Source organism: Lissotriton helveticus, chromosome 4_1 (genome assembly GCF_964261635.1).
Source record: "Lissotriton helveticus chromosome 4_1, aLisHel1.1, whole genome shotgun sequence".
In the NCBI taxonomy this organism is placed as follows: Eukaryota; Metazoa; Chordata; class Amphibia; order Caudata; family Salamandridae; genus Lissotriton; species Lissotriton helveticus.
The window spans coordinates 637786057-637805311 of NC_136063.1; the positions used below are offsets into that span (position 1 = coordinate 637786057).

The window sequence follows — 19255 nt, forward strand, 5'->3', positions numbered from 1 at the left end:
TACAAATATTTCAGAATAGATCAGCAATCAGGAAGGCACACAGAACATGATTTGTGATTCTGAAGTGTGGTCGAAGTGGAGATTTTACCACAATGTGCAAAATAAGCACATTGTGGTTCAGATCCCAGAGATTGTTCTCTCTGAGAGACTGGGGAGGTACTGTTTGGTTCCCAGATGATGACACTGGGTACATGACTGTGCAATGATGGGATACCATATATCCTAATATGATTCGTACTGTAGTTTTATAGCCTTCTTCAATGTGCACATTTGTATTAGCTATGGACAACGATTTTTCTCCTTTTTGGTATACACCAGTTCAGGAGTATATCACTTATTCTAGTCCTCAGGATTCTAATTTTTTGGTACTGTATGGAAAGGGGGATTGAACCCTGTTAGGACTATAAACTTCCCTCAGACCCTCCATTCTTTGCTACTAACTAGAAGAAAGACCCAATATGCTTCTTTTACCAGCAACGCTTATAGTGTAAGTCTCGTCAAAGCAGGGAGTTTTTATACCACGTGCTACCTTAACTGAGTTGGTTTCTAACCATTCCTAATGTTTACACATAAGAGGCTAAAGGAGTGTGGAGCCAGTGAGGCCAAAGATTCAATTTCATTTCAAATAACCAAGTTGCTTCTTTTGCTCCCTTGACTCACTACAGACAGAACAGCAAGTAGAGACAGCTCATCCCAGGGTGTGGTAGAGACATTGAATCAGATACAGCATAGCACAGTAGGATACAGCATAGCACAGTATTGTCAATTCGGTGTGTCTCATGGAGACTTATGGCATAAGTTAGAGGGCAGTATGGAATGAAACCCTTAAAATAACTCCACAACTCACAGTCCAGACAATGTACATCCTTCGCTTCACAGACACCTACCGTACATCCACTTGTCCTCTGACTCGTCCCCCTCTGCCCTGCCCTACTGGCATAAATGCAGCCCTTGGCCACATCACAGACAGTACTTTTTGTCCATGGGAAAATGTTTGTAAGTACCAGTGGTGTACAACATCACTAAAAAACACTGACTAAGCCAACTGCTCACAAAGGCAGGAACTATTGGCTTTGCTGGTGTATGTTTGTCATGCTTTAAGTTTATAAGAACATTTGTGTGAGAGTGAGCAAAACAATAATACTAGATAATTGCTAACACTAAGGGCGCCGCCCGGTCGACTTGAAGAGTGTCTTGTTAGCCACCGCCAAAAATATTATGATGGGGGCGGACACATGCCTTTCCGTTAAGGCATGCGGGAATCACTTGCGGGACCCGTTGCGGGCCCCCAGGGATTCTGGGGGGTGCACATGGGGAGGTACCTATGGTACCCCCTGCATTTCAATATACAAAGTGGCAGGCACCGCGCGGTGCCTGTCACGTTGTACATTGAACTGCTTGATGTGCATGTTTAGCATTGCGGCGGGTGCTGCTGACCGCAATGTTAAAAATGCGGGATGTGCCCGCCACAGTGGCGAGCACATCCTAATGGCCCAAACAGGACCCCCTCCCTTATGGCGGGCGGTCCCTTTTTGCGTCGGGATCCGCCCGCAATCCTAATGTGCTCCTAAGTATCTGCACCTACAGCAAGTTGCAATGTGTGATGACAGCTATCCAGGAGTTGGGAAAGACTATAGGAGCTGACGGACAGATATATTAACTAAGGTCAGGCTCCACTTTCCTTACTGGTTAATGGACAGATATACTACTTTTCTGATGCTGGGCACCAAAAACACACAAGCATATGTAAAGCCAATAGGTCTTGCTTATGAGGACTATTGGCTTTGGCAAAATATGGGGGCAAGGATGTGGAATTCCTATAGGTCGAAGCCCAGGACATATTGTTTGGGGTCAAGGTAAACAAGTTTTCATGTGTATTTTGTCCTTGGGACAAGTAGGCCCAACCCCCTGCAGCACAAACTCTTTGGCTGCCAGTTTGCAGTACCACATTAGGGACCCAGGAAGAGCACGGTCGTCAGTTAATGTAATATTTTTGTCTATTTGTGAAAACACTGTTCAAACTTGTATTCATGGTTCATTAACTAAAGTCCTTGATTATTAGAGAGAGCGCTCTAAGTAAATGTTGTAAGCTCTGACTGCTAAACGGACAGTGGTTCCAGTATAAAAATGTGTACACACGTTTTCAAAGTTTAGCAATATGAGGGTTTGTATGATACTCCCGGAATGCTCTCTGATTTGATGCAAATATTTGCAGAAGCTTGAAAGCAAGATTGAGGATTCTTTGCATTCAAAATATAATGTTCATTAAAAAAAAATGAAAGCAGGAAAAAGCATTTTGCCAAACTACTTTAAAATGTCAGGTGCCATTTCTTTGCAGTATCATTTAGTAACGTGTTGATACATGCTAGTATTTCCCAAAAATATTCATAATGAAAAATCAGTGTAACCAGTTTCAATAAGATTATGGGAAACAAAAATAAACAAGCAATGGCAAAGCCAGCAGGTCTGAAATTGGTGGTCAGCATTTTAGTTTTGTCAATGTGTGAATTGTTTTGGCATGGGGTTTGTAAAACCTTATTGGTGTGGGTGCTGCTGGGCCATCACCATTATTACAAACATTGGCAAAAGAAAAAATTGTTTTTGGTCTTAAATAGCACACACTGCCACAGTAGTTACTGGCACTGAACAAAACTACTTTGTGTGCCGATATGCTCCTTGTGAAAGAGCAGAACGCTCTCACTCACAGTGAAGCCAGCCGATAAAGAGACAGAATTTTAATAACCGCAAAAGGGCACGGTCACCGCCAAATCAAATTAGAGGCTCAATTATTAAAGAAAGTCTCAAAAGTGCACCCATGGTATATGTCCTTGCACTAAGGGCAGCTATATGGCTTTCGTGAATTCCCAAGAATTTACAGAAAAAGGACAAGAAATAGTACTACTAGAAAATATTTTTGAATTGCATTTTAGCATGAGAAAATATGTATGTGTAAATTTGCTCATGCGAATATCTGAGTGTTCACAAGTGCAATTTCCCTACAACACTTTTTTCCTCAACTCTTTAAGAAGGTTTACGTCGGCCATTGTCAGGAGTAAATTTCCAACATTTCTCAGTATGGGAAAAGATTAGAGAAGTGCTGTTAAAACCCCTTTAAACATGCAAGTTAGTAGGTATGAACAGACTCAAAGGGCATTCTAACCCTGGAACTATTGCTTACCACTACCTTCAACCCCAGTATGTTGATCTACGGAAACGTGGCAACATAAGGGGATTGCAAGTATTCAAACACTACTAAGGAAGGAGCCCTGGCATAATCAGAGAGGCTATATCAGAGTTCTTATATAATGAGCTTGCTGCCATAATTTGTTGCCACACTACATGGCACCAAAGGGACAAGTGGATTTTGTTTCAGGACAAGTAGATTTATGAAGCAACCTACCCCATGGACAAGTAGATATTTCATTAAATTCCACACCCCTGTGGGGGCCTGTAAAAATTCCACAACTAATCCTCGTAATCTGGGAAAGCCATGAAGTTCAATTGAGACGCTCACAAATTAAAATTTGAGAGAGTCCCAAGGGCATGTCGAGTGTGCAGTTTCACAATTTATATAAAAGAGCTTTACTGGAAAGCAGAAAATAAAGTTAAAATGGTCTTGCATAACTTAGACAACAGTGCCATAATTGTAGTTTCTTTTTACTTTATTTTACACGTTTTTGCCACTAACTTTCTGTAGCTTGAAAACTCAATAGTGAAAAACTATTAGCCAGAACCGGTCATTTAACTTGAGCTGATTTATCATTTCACTCTACAGTTTGCTAAAGATAAACACTGCCAAGTTTAGGATTAATATTATTTGAAGAAGATACCCTTCAGGCTACGGTGGGCAATAAGTAAATGATAATCTTTAGTATTATTCTATCAAACGATTGTGACCCATCTAATTTTAATGGACAAGAAGTGGGCTATTTTTTAATGTTACTAATGAATCGTGTGGTGATGCACTGTCATTTACAGACATCGCACTAAATTTACACAATCACTTTTACTGATAAAATGATATTGCACACAAATGGTGTGCGGAAATCGGGTTCCATTAAATAGTTACCATTTGTCCATCACTCAACAAAGTGACTTGATTGTTTTGATCCTATTAAAATATATGTTTCCATTTCACTTCCGAATTGCAAAAAACATGCTTTACGTTTGCTTTTCTAATTGCTGAATGTGCACAGTTAATGTAAAGGTATTTTTACATTTTGTCGAGTTAAAAATAAATCGGTACAAAAGGGGATGGTGATGGACGGAGCATCTGAACCAATCAAACACTCACACCCAGTCAACAGATCTGGGTTTAATCCATCACCGTTCTTTAGCCCACTCTGCTACCCCAGTTCAGACATGGCTTTATGCAAATCAGTTTGATCCTGTGCCTCATGGGAACAGTCCAGCCCGAACTGCCAAGCCATGCCTTCCCTGGACTGGAATCAAGCTTCCTAGGACCGGTTTCTGGCCTTTCAGGCGTCTTCAGCCAGGCTTGCTTGAATACAGTGGCAAAGTGTTATGTTATGTTACGTTATGTTAATAACTATTTCTAGAGCGCACGTACACCCTTGGGTTTCATGGCGCTATTTGTTCAAGACATTAGGCACAGTTCTAAGCGTAAGCCTGTTGGAAAAGCCACGTTTTTAAAGACTTTCGAAATGCCAGAAGATCATTACTCTGTCTGATAGGCAGCGGAAGAGAGTTCCAAAGAGGCGGCCAGATAGTAGAAACAGCTGCCACCCTGGCGTTTCTTCTTAAATGAAGGGACAGTTTCAAGGCCTAAATATGTAGAGCGTAAATTGCGCTGAGGCTTATAATTAGTGATAGACTTCCTAATGAATATAGGGCCATTGTCGTGTAGCGCCCTGAAAGTGATGAGTCCTGCTTTAAAAGCAATTCGCTGGGCCACTGGCAACCAATGGATTTTTCTCAGCCCAGCCCTAATTGATTTCCATTTGGGTTGTTTCCAAACGAGCCTTGCCGCCTGGTTTTGGACCATCTGGAGACGTTTTAATAGGCCAGTTGGAAGGCCCAAATAGAGACTGTTTGAAAAATCCAGACGGGAGAGTACAAGGGCTATCATTACTTGAATAAGTGCTGAGTGTGTTAAAAAGTGGGCTATTTTCCTGATCTTTCTAAGTTGGAAGAAACTAGAAGAGACCACCATTCCTACCTGTCCTTTAAGAGAAAGATCTTCGTTAAGAGTGATCCCTAGACTTTTAACCGAATGGGTCTTTGTGGGAGGGATTCCCATATCGGCTGGCCAAAAATGTCGACCCCAACTCAGTTCACTTTCCCCGGGCAAGATCAATTCTGTCTTGCCCGGGTTAAGTTTGAGATGATTTAGGGTCATCCATCTCTGTATGTGTGACATAACAGCCAGGCATTCGGCAGCTGAATCCGGGGTGTTTAGGGGAATAATTAACTGAAGATCATCAGCATAGTTATAAAGAGTAATTTTATAGTTTTTTAAAGAGTAAATCAACGGACGGAGATATAAATTATATAATAAGGGAGAAAGTGACGAACCTTGAGGTACCCCACAGGTAGATGTCATCCTGGGGCCTGTGAAAGACCCTAATCTCACTGACTGTGTGCGATTTGTAATGAAAGAGGCAATCCAGTTCAGCGCGGGCCCCTGAGGCCGGCCTGCTCGACGCGGCTAATCAGAATGTTATAGTCAACTGTGTCGAACGCGGCCGACAAATCAAGGAGCACCAGGGCCTAATGGACGCCCTCATCTGCATTAGATCTTAACGTATCCTGGACAGCCAGAATAACAGTTTCTGTTGAGTGAGATGGTCGAAAACCCGCTTGGTTCGGTTCTAGGTATTCCGAGTTTTCGATAAAATTGGACATACACCTGGATACATGAGCCTCAAGGAGTTTAGAAAAAAAAAAGGGAGAAGGGAAATAGGCCTATAATTGGCTGGGTCCAGGGGGTCTGCTCCCGGTTTTTTCAGTAGTGGGATCACAGTGGCATTTTTAAAATTATCAGGGACCTTGCCTTGTATAAGTGATTCATTCAAAAGAGAGAGGATTTCTGATGGGATGGCTCAACACACCTCCTTTAAAATATGGGGTGGGCAGCTGTCGTAGGGCGAGCCCGATTTGACACGAGAAAGAAGTTCTGGAAAAATCTTTCCATCAATAAAAGGGAATGCATCTAAAGAAGCCGGATTGTAGTGGATATCTTCAATGGGATCCCCGCAGGGAAGGCATTGAATATTCTTTTTTATGGTGACAACTTTATCTATGAAAAAATCGTTTAATGAATTACAAAGTTCCTGCGAGGGGGCCAAGGGAAGAGCAGTTCTTTCGCTATTACACAGATTATTCACTATATTGAAGATGTCTTTAGATTTATTTTGGGAGTTTAAAATTTTTCCAGAGAAATAATCAGTTTTACTTTGTAAAATAATCTTTAGATAGTTTCTGCGAGCCGCAATATATTCCTCCTTGTCTTGGGACTTGAGGTGAACCACTTATGAGCATCCATATTACGTGCACAAGTAAATTTTACTAAAGGCACGTGTGCGTCAGTAGCCTTTAGAAGCCATTGTGAGATCCCCTCCTCCATAAGGTCTACCTCCTTACAGGGTGCTGGCAGCGTGGATGTCAGTGTTTTTATAAAGGCAGATATATTAATAGCTTTCCATTTCCTGGTTTCTCCGCCCACCAAGGGCGGTGGTTTAGTGTGCCCACTAATAGTTATTATGAACTGAATTAAAAAGTGGTCAGACCAGATGCAGGGCATAATGAAGAGTGATGAAAGAAACTTTTTGGGACCATATTTGGTCCAGAGTATGACCTTTTACATGAGTAGGAGAATGTACATGCTGAATCAAATTGCTATCTGAAAGTAGTTCTGAAAGTTCCATTGCCTGGGGATCACCAGTAGTATTATCAAGCCAGTAGTTTAAATCACCGACCAAGAGTATTTTCGAATACTTAGTCACAAGAGGAGCCTTCTGTTCTGCTAGGGACATTGGAAAAGTAGTCATGGTTTGACAGGGTCGGTGAGCAAGGGACTCAACGTCTGAGCATACCCTGCCAACTTATGGCGAACAAAGCGGTACAAAAGGGGGTGGTGATGGACAGAGCATCTGAACCATTCAAACACTCACACCCAGTCAACAGATCTGGGTTTAATCCATCACAGTTCTTTAGCCCACTCTGCCACCCCAGTTCAGACATGGCCATATGCAAATCAGTCTGACCCTGTGCCTCATTGGAACAGTCCAGCCCGAACTGCCAAGCATGCCTTCCCTGGACCGGAATCAAGCTTCCTAGGACCGGTTTCTGGCCTTTCAGCCAGACTTGCTTGAATCCAGTGGCAAAGTGAGCAAGGGACTCAACGTCTGAGCATACCCTGCCAACTTATGGCGAACAAAGCGGAAGCTTGTTTCCGGTCCAGGGAAGGCATGGCTTGGCAGTTCGGGATGGACTGTTCCCATGAGGCACAGGGTCAGACTGATTTGCATATGGCCATGTCTGAACTGGGGTGGCAGAGTGGGCTAAAGAATGGTGATGGATTAAACCCAGATCTGTTGACTGGGTGTGAGTGTTTGATTGGTTCAGATGCTCCGTCCATCACCACCCCCTTTTGTACCGAGTTAAAAAAAAATGCCATCCTACAGCATTTCCTTTCACACTCCCTGTAGCCCAGCAAAATTGCCTCAAATTGACTTTACTGCTCTAATTGCAAAGTGAGAGGAATAGGTATAGCTGCATTAAAGAGATGGGGAACGAGTTTTGTGAAGGGTGAGATGAAACAGTTTAAGTATGAGCGAAATAGGACTTGCAAGAAAGACATGATACAGAGAAAGCAAGCATGTAGGAACCTCTTCCATAAAGGCCCATGTGTGACTGGACATAAATTTTCACGATCAGCCTGCCATTAATGTGGCCCAATGCACACCTTTCACGTGGTGCTACAGTTAGTGCATCAATAGGGAAAGGGCATAGTCGTTGCTGTGTGACAGGAGGGATCTGCCTTACGTGTCACTGACTGCAAGTGAGTGATGTGTTAAGTGGCTGCAGTGAACAGGATGTGTGGGAAAGGTTGTTTGAGAACATGTGGTGGTGGATGGTGTCTTAAGTTAGCCTACAAACGAGCGGCACAAGGACTGGGTGACAGAAAGTGGACAGCTTTGTCAGGGGAGTGAGCAATGATACATGGACATACTGGTGCTGGAAAGGATAGCACTAAGCTTGCTATACCCACAAGCAAGCAAACTACAGGTACATCAGCTCAGACGGGCGAGGATAGGTTAGATCTGGGTGCACTCCATTGTTAAACGGACAAGAGCTGCCTTTGAAGTGGTACTAAGGTAGAAATGCGCCACAACTCTTTAACAAGAAAGATAGCATTTCCCAAAATACTGGGTACCGGAGACACTCACAGGAGATTCGCCAATGCTACCAGTTTGTCTATTTGCTCACTGCAGAAGGTGAGTGGCCCTGCTAAAGCTTGCAGACCGACTGGTGAGTAGGTATCCCAGTACATGCCACTAGGGAAAGTATGACAGTGGCGTTGAGTGTTATATTCTTAGAGTAAACCACATGGGTACTCACAGATATTTGACATTGGGTCACAATGTACAGTCTATGGTGTGACCAAGGGCCGCACTGATGCCAGCAGGGCAGAGGTAGGTGGTCTGGGATTGTGTAATTAGGTCTAAAAAAATGTTTAATAAACGGACAAGCATTTATTTGCAGGTTAATAAAAATGTGCCCTTTTCTGAATATTAGGGCTCAGCAACAAAACAGAAGCTCATGCTGCTGTTCACCAGGGGGGGCCGCATGTAAAGGTAGAGGGCCGCAAGTGGCCTGCGGGCGTTCTTAACGTGTTCCAGAAACCCAGCTATCGGTATGGTCAATACTATATTTTATGTACAGATAGGGCTTTAAGTGGGCGGGTCCTGCCAGTGCTAAGCAGGTGCTTAGAAGGGTCCCCATCAGGCTCTCAATTTTTACCCTCACCGTGGAAAAAAAAAAAAACCTTACCACTACAATGGTACAACCTTTGATTTAACTTCAAAGAGACTGTTTTTTCCATTTATATAGCACAAACTTAAGAGCGCTTTACATAAGCACTGGTTACATTATGCAAAGGCATATTCATTTTTTGAATCACAGGATGTTGATTGAGCCAACATGAGGCTTGAACCTGCTTTCTCAGCTTGCAGGTCAGCTCCTCTAGCCTTACACCACAATGTTGCCCGCAAGTAGCATTTTCAAGATTATATACAACAAAGTGATAGTTGTTGCTTATTTATCTTATGCAACTTACATCCATTGACAAAGCCAATAGCCCTGGCTTGTTGTAGGTATAATGATGCTTGTTGTGTTATATATCTGGATGAATGGACAGAAGCACCAAAATACCAATTGGGCGGCACACTTTTTGTTGCTTTTGTGTTTTAAGCCACGCCCTTAATTATAGCACCCACGTCCCTATCAGAGACCCTCCAGTTTATTCAGCCCACTTAAAGCCCTGAGCACAGGTATAGATTTCTCTGTGCTGCTTTTGATGAGGGGCTATCTAATCAGTTAACGAGCCAGCCGAGTACACAGCAACATTTGGGACAGTCAAAGAAGCCAGTGATCTTGGACCATCGCCGCTTCAACCTCGTCTGCCGTTGCAGTACATGGGCAGAGCTGCTCTAGAACACTCAGCGCTTTTAAACGAGATAAACTGAGTACCTGCACTAATTTCTTTCCTAATTTAGCGTACCTGCACCACTCCGCAATTGCGTTATACATTTAATCGAATAGCAGCAGGAATTGTAAGTAGCAAACAGGTACTCTACTAGGGTAACTCTAGGTCACTGATCTCACTCCATTGGAAACCGTTATACATTTTGCAAGGCGTTCTGCTATGCCAGAAAAATATTTAAGCATACTGTTCTCATCTCCTGTACAGATTGTACTGCAAACACGGCACATTAGCTGTAATAAATTATTCAGAGGGGCTCCGTAACGCGGTTTACTGTGCTCGAAGCAAATGAAAGGTCCACAAGGAACAAAACGAAAGTATACAAAAGAATAATTAGAATACCGTCCATTTCAAAGAAAGGGAAGGCAGTGACAAGACTAAACTAGTCACCTGTTTCCGCATCCACGGGAAGGGTGCAAACAAATATGCGCCTTCCCTTTTAAGTACAGTTCCTTCGGTGATGGAGTGGGGGGGGGAGGAGGGGGCACAGCAACCAACGGAGTTTGGGGGTAGGGTACTGAGGAACCTACCATTCCTTCCCGTCAACATTTTAATTACTCAAAATAAAAACAAGAGCCTATGATTCCTGGAAACCAGATACATTCTTCCCCGTGCCTTCCTACCTGGCTTAGACTTAGCTGAGTCGAAGGAGGCCAAGAGCTCGAACGCCTCCACTGCAATTTTATCCGGTGCCCGTGACGTGCGCGATCACGTTCACTCAAGAAGCATTCTTGAGAAGCAGTTGGCAGGATTTTCCCATCCAATCTAAAACTAGAGTACAGTCTCCGAGCCACTTCAACCAATGAATGACGCGACCAAAACAGTTGGCCAATCCTGCCACAAGAAATCTCCAGCCAATCCATGACGTCTACATGTTCCAGCCACTAATAGAATATGTTTACTCATACGTGATTGGTTGTAATCCTGGTGGGTGGCACAAGAAGATTTGGGTTCGCCGTATGATTATGGTAAAATCTTTGTATACATAGACTATCCCTGGCAGTGATCCCGACAGAAACAACACATTTCTGCTTGGTTTAACGAACTGCTTGGGAACATTTTACAGAGGTGTTATTCATCTGGTCCTTAGCATAGTATTTTCCTATCGTGAGGTGCGATCTTTCAAGGTGGATGATAAACGACGCTTCCCTTTGGGATAGCTCCTCACATATCACACCAGCGCCATAACTCAATCCGTTAGTTTAAACACGTCGTGCCACTTCCATTGAACTCATATTACCTGTTGGGTTTCACTTTCAGTGGTTCGTCTTTGGTATTCTGGAGTCACTGAAGAAAGAGCCGGGTAGTGACGCTATGGGCAGCGATGACTTTGGCTTTACTAAATCAAGAGAACGGTAATAGGAATCGTGTGATATAGCGGCCAGTTGTAGCTTTCAAATGAACAGCAGTGGCCTCCAACATTGTAAGAGTTTAGTTAGGTATCCCACTATGCAAAGTGCCAGGTTGACCCGAGTAATATAAAAAAGCGGAGCATTTTAGAAACATCAAAGGGCTACAAATGGCAAATAATATCCATGCCACGAGTTAAACCTTCCGCCAGTCCTGGTGCGTGCGCCAAAACACTACGAATGATGCTGCTTTTAGTTTCACGTTTTCCGTTTAAGACTGGAATTTAAAAATCCATCATGCTAAAATTGTATTTGGCTAAATCACCAGGACTTTCTGGAACTGTCTGTCACGCACGGTACTGGGCCACTTTCACCTATGTCCAGGCATTGACGTGTCTCTAAAGAGCGCAAGATGTTACAAAGGCAAGGGGACTCAGCAAAGTCTCGTAGGGTGCCTTTTCTCCCGCTGCTATCGGGGTGCCGGTTCCACTATCTATTGGGAGATGCTGTTCCTTATAAGGAATGCTTTTGATGTACGCTGTGATGTCTGTGTTGCTGAAGTCTCGGGGCAAAGAGGCAATATAGACTACTGAACGTGAAAACGTGGAGTCTGTTACCCACAGGTCTCTCAGGAGTTGCTGTCCTGGCCTTGCTTCTTGTTTAAAACAATTATTGTAGGTCTTTAAGAGTTTCGCCATCCTGTAGCAACTACTCTTCTCGCTTCAGTGACAGGAAAGAGGCTTAGGAGCCGGTGTCGAGGGCTTTTATTATAGGATGACATCACTGAAATTGTCATAATGCTTCTTTTGTTTCTGCCGATGATTCAGAATTAAAGAGACCGGCAGCTATATATTAACAAGCATTTTGTTATGTTGTCCCTTTAAGTATTTCTTAGAATTATCTTTATTCAGTGTTCTATTGTATCCAGGATTCCTTCTCTTAGCAACTATTGGTCAAAAAGAATTCTCTTCTCTACTAGCGTTTAATTATTGAAAGCCTTCATCTCAATTATTGAAGAAGCCTACTCGACCTCCGTTTAAGTTCAAGATAATCTTCTCATCATTCACAAAGGACTCCTCGTCGTGAGTAAAAAACCTTTTATTATCCATTCGTACTCTACCTTTTGCGCATTACTAAAGCGATTCCATTTATTTTCCGCTTGCGCTTTTGCTCGTAAAGACTTTAAAAAAAGGAAGGAAGCATTCAATTTCTGTGCATGCATCTTTTGAATCACAAACAGTTACCTTCAGCGCGCTACATTCCTCACGCGCTTCTGTGTTGCTGCCTCTGCCGCTTGTGATGTCACTTCGCCTACACGCTGAAACGCGGCATCTCATGTGATGCGTATTGACGTTTACGCACAGCAGCCATTTTAATTCGCCATGGCAACGCTTTCAACTTCCTAAACGAGCATAGAGTACGGATTTCACCGCTAATTTCATTTTTACACAAAACATTTGTTTTACTACCAATCTCGATTGATTTTCTATATTAATTAATTTAACCTCTAACATTTATATCCATTTTCGTCAAGTTGGGAGTATCTAAAGAGAAGACATTATACCGAGTCATCAAGTCGACCTTCAACTAAGCTTGATCCTTCATCCTTAAAAAAAAATTCTTTTGCTTTCTCAGTTAATTAAACTTAATATTCAACATGGCTTCACAAAACTTTACTATTCAGTCTCCACAACCTTTTTGGCCATCAGGTTTGGAACCATGTATGAAATGGCTTCAATGGAAAGCATATTTTATGAACTTTATTGATACCATTGATGAAGACGGTAAAATGAAACCAGAAAAGAAAAAGAAACTATTTTTACACTCGTTAGGTGCTGGTGGACTCAACATTTATGAAGAAATGTCTAAAAGTAGCGGTGGTGGTGATTCTAATGTTTTTGATAATATTTTAAAAGACTTTGACAGTCACTTTTCTCCTAAAGTATGTATAGGTATTACTCGCTATAAGTTTTTTCGCAGGAAACAACGACCTGGAGAAAACATTGATCTATATATTGCTGAACTTAAAAAAATAGCGGAAGATTGTAAGTTTGACCATCTCCAAGAACAGTTTATAAGAGATCAAGTGGTGATGCACGCTTCAGATCCTTCTATTCAAGACAGACTTTGGATAAATGGCGATTCAGACCTTAAAGATATTTTAGCCATTGTCAGGAAGGCTGAACTTTCAGGCCGTAGTGCAAAAGCAATTAAAAATGAGGAGAAAACTATTCTTTTTTTTAATTTTTATTTTTATTGAAGACCTTTATTTCACAGCGAAACGCATACAAATATGGGCCTACAACCACGAGGGCCGGCCGCTAGGTAGTTTTCAACAAGGCAAATCAATTTCGACACGAGTCGGCAGCCCGGCAGTCGGGGGCACAGTCAATTCGGTTGAAACTGAGCTACAGTCCCAAATATAGGAAATTAAGGCTCCATTTTATAACATGAAAATGAAAGGATCAGGTGCCACACAATAACACAGAATCCCGGAAAAGGCGGGCGAAAATAAAACATCCACAATTAGAGCATTCGCAATTGAAACAAGTGCGCCAAAGCAGACGATGCAGCAAGCATGAAATCACAGGTAGCAGCAGTTAAGCGCCCGCCCTTGAAACTAATTATTCTGTAGGAGGGCACAAATAGAGAAGGACCAATGATAAACACAAAAGTGGACCCACTATACTGACCCGAAAATGAAGGAACAAAGAAAGGACAAAAAAGAAAGAAAAAGGGCCATAGAAACAAAGAAGGACGAAATGAAAAGTCCCCATTCCGAAAGCAGCGGTGTCCAGTTTTCTTTCCAGGGTTCGAAAGTTACGGCTCAAGGAGAAGTGGAGTCCACAAATCGCCTCCATTATATCTCCGAGCGTAAGTACAACACTGAACCGCTCCAGACAGTTCCCCACGCACACTCGAGTGCGATCCGGTGTCAGCGATCGGGTACAGGGGACGCACCGCCCCGGGTCCTCAGCGTAACTGTGGTCGGTTGCCTCTGAGGAGCGAGTCCGAGTCCCACAAGGGTCTACGGCAGGCGCCATGTCCCGCTCCCCGCTCAGGGTCGATCCCCGGGCCCTCAGGGACAGACCCCCGCAGGCGTGCAGAACGAGGGCCCGTAGGTCAATCCGTCAGCGTGTCAGGATAAGCCCGGGCTTCGGTCCGGAGACACACGCAACCATAAGATCGTATGGCGAGCGGGTCACAGCCAGTCACGTTCCGAACTCCGGCCATATAGCACTCCTCCGACACTTTCAGTGTAGCTATATCAGTCCAGTACGACGCCGTCAGCACAAGACGGGACCAAACTTTCCCACCGTTCCGATGGGCCGACTCAACCCCGGTCTAACGGCCGATGTTATTCAACTGATGGCCGGGTGTATTCCAACTCAGGGACCCGGCTCAAACGCCGACGCAGGCCATGAACTTCGAGACGACGTTTCTCCGCACTCAGGGTTCGGAAAACCACCGGGGTTACACGACACTGCACCGGAGCAAGTCATTCACACGGGGGCATCGCATCGGCTCAGGATATCAGGCAGGATTTCGTAGCAGGGTGAGGAGGCTTACGGAGCCGGGAGCCTACGCAGCCATCTTGGTCGCCGGCTTGGCTCCTCCTCGAGAAAACTATTCTTGAACAAAAATCCACCATTGATCAAACTGTTTCAAAAGTTCAAAGCAAATCTAATTATAAACAAAAATTTCAAACAAAATCTAAACCTGCTGATGTTAAAAAGAAGGAAAATTTAAAGTGTTTCCGATGTGGGAGTAGCTCACATTTGGCTAACTATAATCTTTGCCCTGCAATTAAGGAGAAATGCTCAAATTGTGGATTAATCGGGCATTATTCAAGAGCTTGTAATAGAGCCAAAAGCAAAAAGTGGTTTACGATTCTTCTTCAAATGATGAAGAGGATTTAACTAACAAAGTCATGCATTGTTATGTTGATGATGATTGCATTAAAAATGTGATACCTTGTTCAATGGAAGATGAATGCATCCCAAAACCTATTGAAAAAGTTTACATATTTAATATTAATGATTCTTGTAAAAAGAAATATTCTCAAAAAACCTATTTGCAATATGCTTATTGGTGGAGTTCCTATTGACATTTACGCTGATTCTGGTTCTCAATATACCATCATTAATGAGAATGTCTGGAATTCTAATTTTGCATGTTATCTTGGAAATGATCTCTATACACCTGATATTTCCCCAGAAGGTTTTTCAGGTGGTAAGATTGACATGATTGGCTTCAAACCTTTGAAATTCAGGTTCAAAGGTAGAGAATCTTTTGGCAAATTATATGTAGCCAAACTTGGACCTTCGGTCCTCGGATGGAGAGACCAAAGGGATTTGGATATTATATTGAATCCTAACAGTCCTGATCCTGTTTTAGTTGTCAATGAAGGGGTAGAGATTGGAGAAGCTATGCTTAAAAAATTCCCTAAAGTTTTTAGTAATAAAATAAGCAATTTTCAGGGATTTTCTCATCACATCGTTCTAAAAGATAATGCTAATCCTAAAACTTTCAAAGCTAGGAACATTCTTATTTTAGTTCGAAGTGATGTGGAAAAAGAATTAGAAAACTAGTTAAAGAAGACATTATAGAACCCATTGAGTCCTCCACTTGGATTTCTCCAGTTGTCATCGCAAGGCGTACCAATGGAAAAATCCGACTTTGTGTTGATCTTCGTCATTTGAATGAGAACATTGTAATAGATACATTTCCCTTATCTAAAATTTCAGAAATGTTATCTTCAGTTAATGGTGCAAAGTTTTTTTCCACAATAGATCTTTCTGCTGCATACCATCAGATTTCTCTTGATATAGAAAGTAGACAACTTACAGCGTTTATTACTCCCATGGGGTGTTTCCAATTTAAGAGAATGCCGTTTGGCTTAGTGTCTGCTGCTGCCATTTTCCAACGCATAATGCACCAATTGTTTGGAAAACACTCTAAAGTTGAATTTTTTCAAGATGACATTCTTGTATATGGTGAAGATAAAGATGAACACAATTCTATCCTTGAAGAAGTGTTGAGTATTCTTGATGAAAAAGGATTAACTATCGAATTTTCAAAATGCAATTTTGCAGTTAAATCTGTAACTTACCTTGGTCATGTTTTATGTTGTGACGGTGTTTCTACTAAACCTAAATTAGTTGATGCTATAAAAGAAGCTCCTCCCCCTACCAGTAAAGATGATGTAAGATCATTTTTAGGAATGGTACAATTTTATTCAAAATTTGTCAAGAATTTTTCAAGCAAAGTTTTTAACATTAGGCAACTTTTAAAGAGTAAAGTCAGATTTGAATGGTCTGCCTCCTGTGAAAATGAATTCAATAATATCAAGTTAGACATCATTAATGCTCCTGTTTTATCTCCTTTTGATTTAGATCTTGATTCTGTAATCATTGTTGATGCCAGCAACAAAGGGCTGGGCAGTGTTCTCTCTCAAATAGATGGTTTAGGGAAAGAACGTATTGTTGCATTCGCTTCAAGAGCACTTTCCGTTCCTGAGAGCAAATTCTCTGTTATAGAGAAAGAAACTCTAGCAGTAGTCTGGGCTCTTGAGCATTTTCGTAGTTTTGTGTGGGGAAAAAAATGTATAGTTAGATCTGACCACAAACCTCTCACCAAACTACTTACTACTGAAGGTCTTTATAGTGCTACAGCTAGAATAGCTAGAATGTCTATGCGTTTACAGGATTTGATTATTAAGATTGAATACCTTCCTGGGAAAAGCAATGTTATTGCTGATTTTCTTTCCCGCATGCCTACTGACTTACAAGAGTGTGAGGTGAATGAGTGGGATTCTTTCCACATTGCTCTTGTTCTTGATTCTAATCCTTTCTGTATTGAGAAAAAGATATGGAGAGAAGAGTATTTGAAAGACAACTTTTTAATCTCTGTTATTTCATTCATTCGGGAAGGGTGGACAGAGAAGAAAGAATTAATACCTGATTTCAAACCTTTTTGGGAAGTTAGGAATGAACTTACTGTTTATGAAGACACTATTTTTCGGGGTGACCAAGCTGTTCCTCCTACATCTTTAAAAAATAATATTGTTGAGTTGTGCCACAAAGACCATTGTGGCATTGTTAAGACTAAACAAAATGTCAAACAATGGTATTGGTGGCCAGGAGTTGATGTACTTACAGAAAGAATTGTACGAGAATGTGTTACATGCTCAAATTCGGATAAAGTTCTCAACACTCTTAAACCTGACATGTGTGAACCTTTAATACCGGAAGGTCCCTGGCATACAGTTGCAATGGATATCATGGGGCCTATTGGGGATAATCATAAATTTATAATTTCTATAATTGATGTTTTTTCAAGGTGGCCCTGTATCACTATAGTTGATAAAGTTGATTCATCATCTGTCTTAAATTTCATTGATAAAGTTTTCATTGAAGAAGGTCTTCCTAACCAGATCATTAGTGATAATGGTGTTCAATATCCATCCAAATTAAATCAATCTTATTTTGATAGAGTTGGAATTGTCCATAAAACCACCTCTCTATATAACCCCAGTGGTAATGGACTATGTGAGAGATTCAATAGAGTCCTGAAGAATGCCATTCAAATTGCTAATCAAAATAATGAGGATTGGGAAACTTCTGTTTTCAAAGCTATTTGGTCTTACATAACCAACATTCATGATGCTTTAAAAATGTCACCTTTTGAAGTCATGAGAGGTTGTGTTGCAAGAACCAAGTGTAATCCCAATTGGTTACACAAGAAATCTTGTTTAGATATATGTATGAATAAAGTCAGAACCAATGTTATTGATAAACATCTAGAGTATAAAAGAAACTTTGATAGTAAGTGTCGTACCAGCACTGTAAATGTTGAAGTTGGAATGTGGGTTAAAGTCAGGAAACCTTGGAAAGTTCGCAAGGGGGATTCTCAATTTTCTGAGCCTTTAGTGATTACATTTTTTTTACGGAATGCTGTTCTTTTAAGTGATGGTAAAGTGTGGAATCTTAAAAGATTTGCAATTTACAGAGGAAAGAAAAATTTGAAGAAGGATCCAATTAATCCTTCTCAGTTTTCAAACAATGTACCTATTTCTCATTCTGTCCATGATGAGGATCATGGTGGTTTTACTGTAACAGAAAACTTTCCCATCTCTGACATATGTTCCAGTTCTCCTGAAGTTACTAGTGATATTGATGTTATAAGTTCTCCTACCAACATGTCCGATATGTGCACCTCACATAATGTTATTCCATCTAATCAAGTTTCTAATTTTACACCTATTGAAGAATCCAATTGTAACAGTGATACTGTTGTGAACCAGAAAAGTATTTCTTCCAAACCAAAGTGGTTACAAGATTTTGTTTGTTAATTATTTTGTTTTTTTATTTTCATTATTTTATAAAGGGGAAGATGTGTTATGTTGTCCCTTTAAGTATTTCTTAGAATTATCTTTATTCAGTGTTCTATTGTATCCAGGATTCCTTCTCTTAGCAACTATTGGTCAGTTGCTGAGGAAGAAGTCCTGTGTAGGATGTTACCTACCTTGCTCCTGTGCTTCTTTCAATAAACTACACTTTTACTCATCTTCATGTGTGTAGTCAACTTTACACATTTGCAATGTAATAGGTCTCGCATTTGCAAGACTTTAAGCTATTGGCATTGTAAATGACAATACCTTTTATGCATCTGTTTTGATAATCAACACATAAATAAAAGGTAAATTTCACTTCAAAGAAACGGCCGACTGTGGCTGCGTTGAAAGTGAAAGTGTGTATGTGTGAAGTAGGACCGGCAGGCAGGTGAGAAAGTTAAACTTATTTTTTAAGTAATAAGAAGGGAGAGCACAGGAACAGGTCCTACGCAGAGGACCGCAATCTCCAACTGACATTGTAGAGTAATCAATTACACCGGATTACTTTAATTCCTTTATTGAAGATAGGTGATAGAAAGAACAGGTAGCGCCAGGCAGCACAACCACTCAGAACACAGCTCGGCATCTAACTGACTCGCCTCACTGGAACTTACATGGACAGTATAATTCCAAAGCGGTCATCAACACGAGCCTTAAAGCTACAACATATTATTTAAATAAAACAGAGCAAGAATACAACTGTTATAGTTAGCTTGGGTGACTTCCCTGCTGCTCAGTTGGTGAGTCTCTTGGAATGCCCGATGACATAATAGAATCCTGGGT

The 19255-nt window shown here is 41.5% G+C and overlaps 1 protein-coding gene across 1 annotated transcript in view; it reads right to left on the reverse strand.

The window, feature by feature from the left end:
* Nucleotides 1-10605, reverse strand: part of SDCBP (syndecan binding protein) — a 187213-nt gene extending 176608 nt beyond the window's left edge. The window contains exon 1 of the mRNA XM_078687270.1: nt 10351-10605. Within this exon, the coding sequence (XP_078543396.1) occupies nt 10351-10590 (240 nt within the window). The 5' untranslated portion in view covers nt 10591-10605. The remainder of the gene's footprint in view (nt 1-10350) is intronic.
* Nucleotides 10606-19255: the final 8650 nt, after the last annotated feature.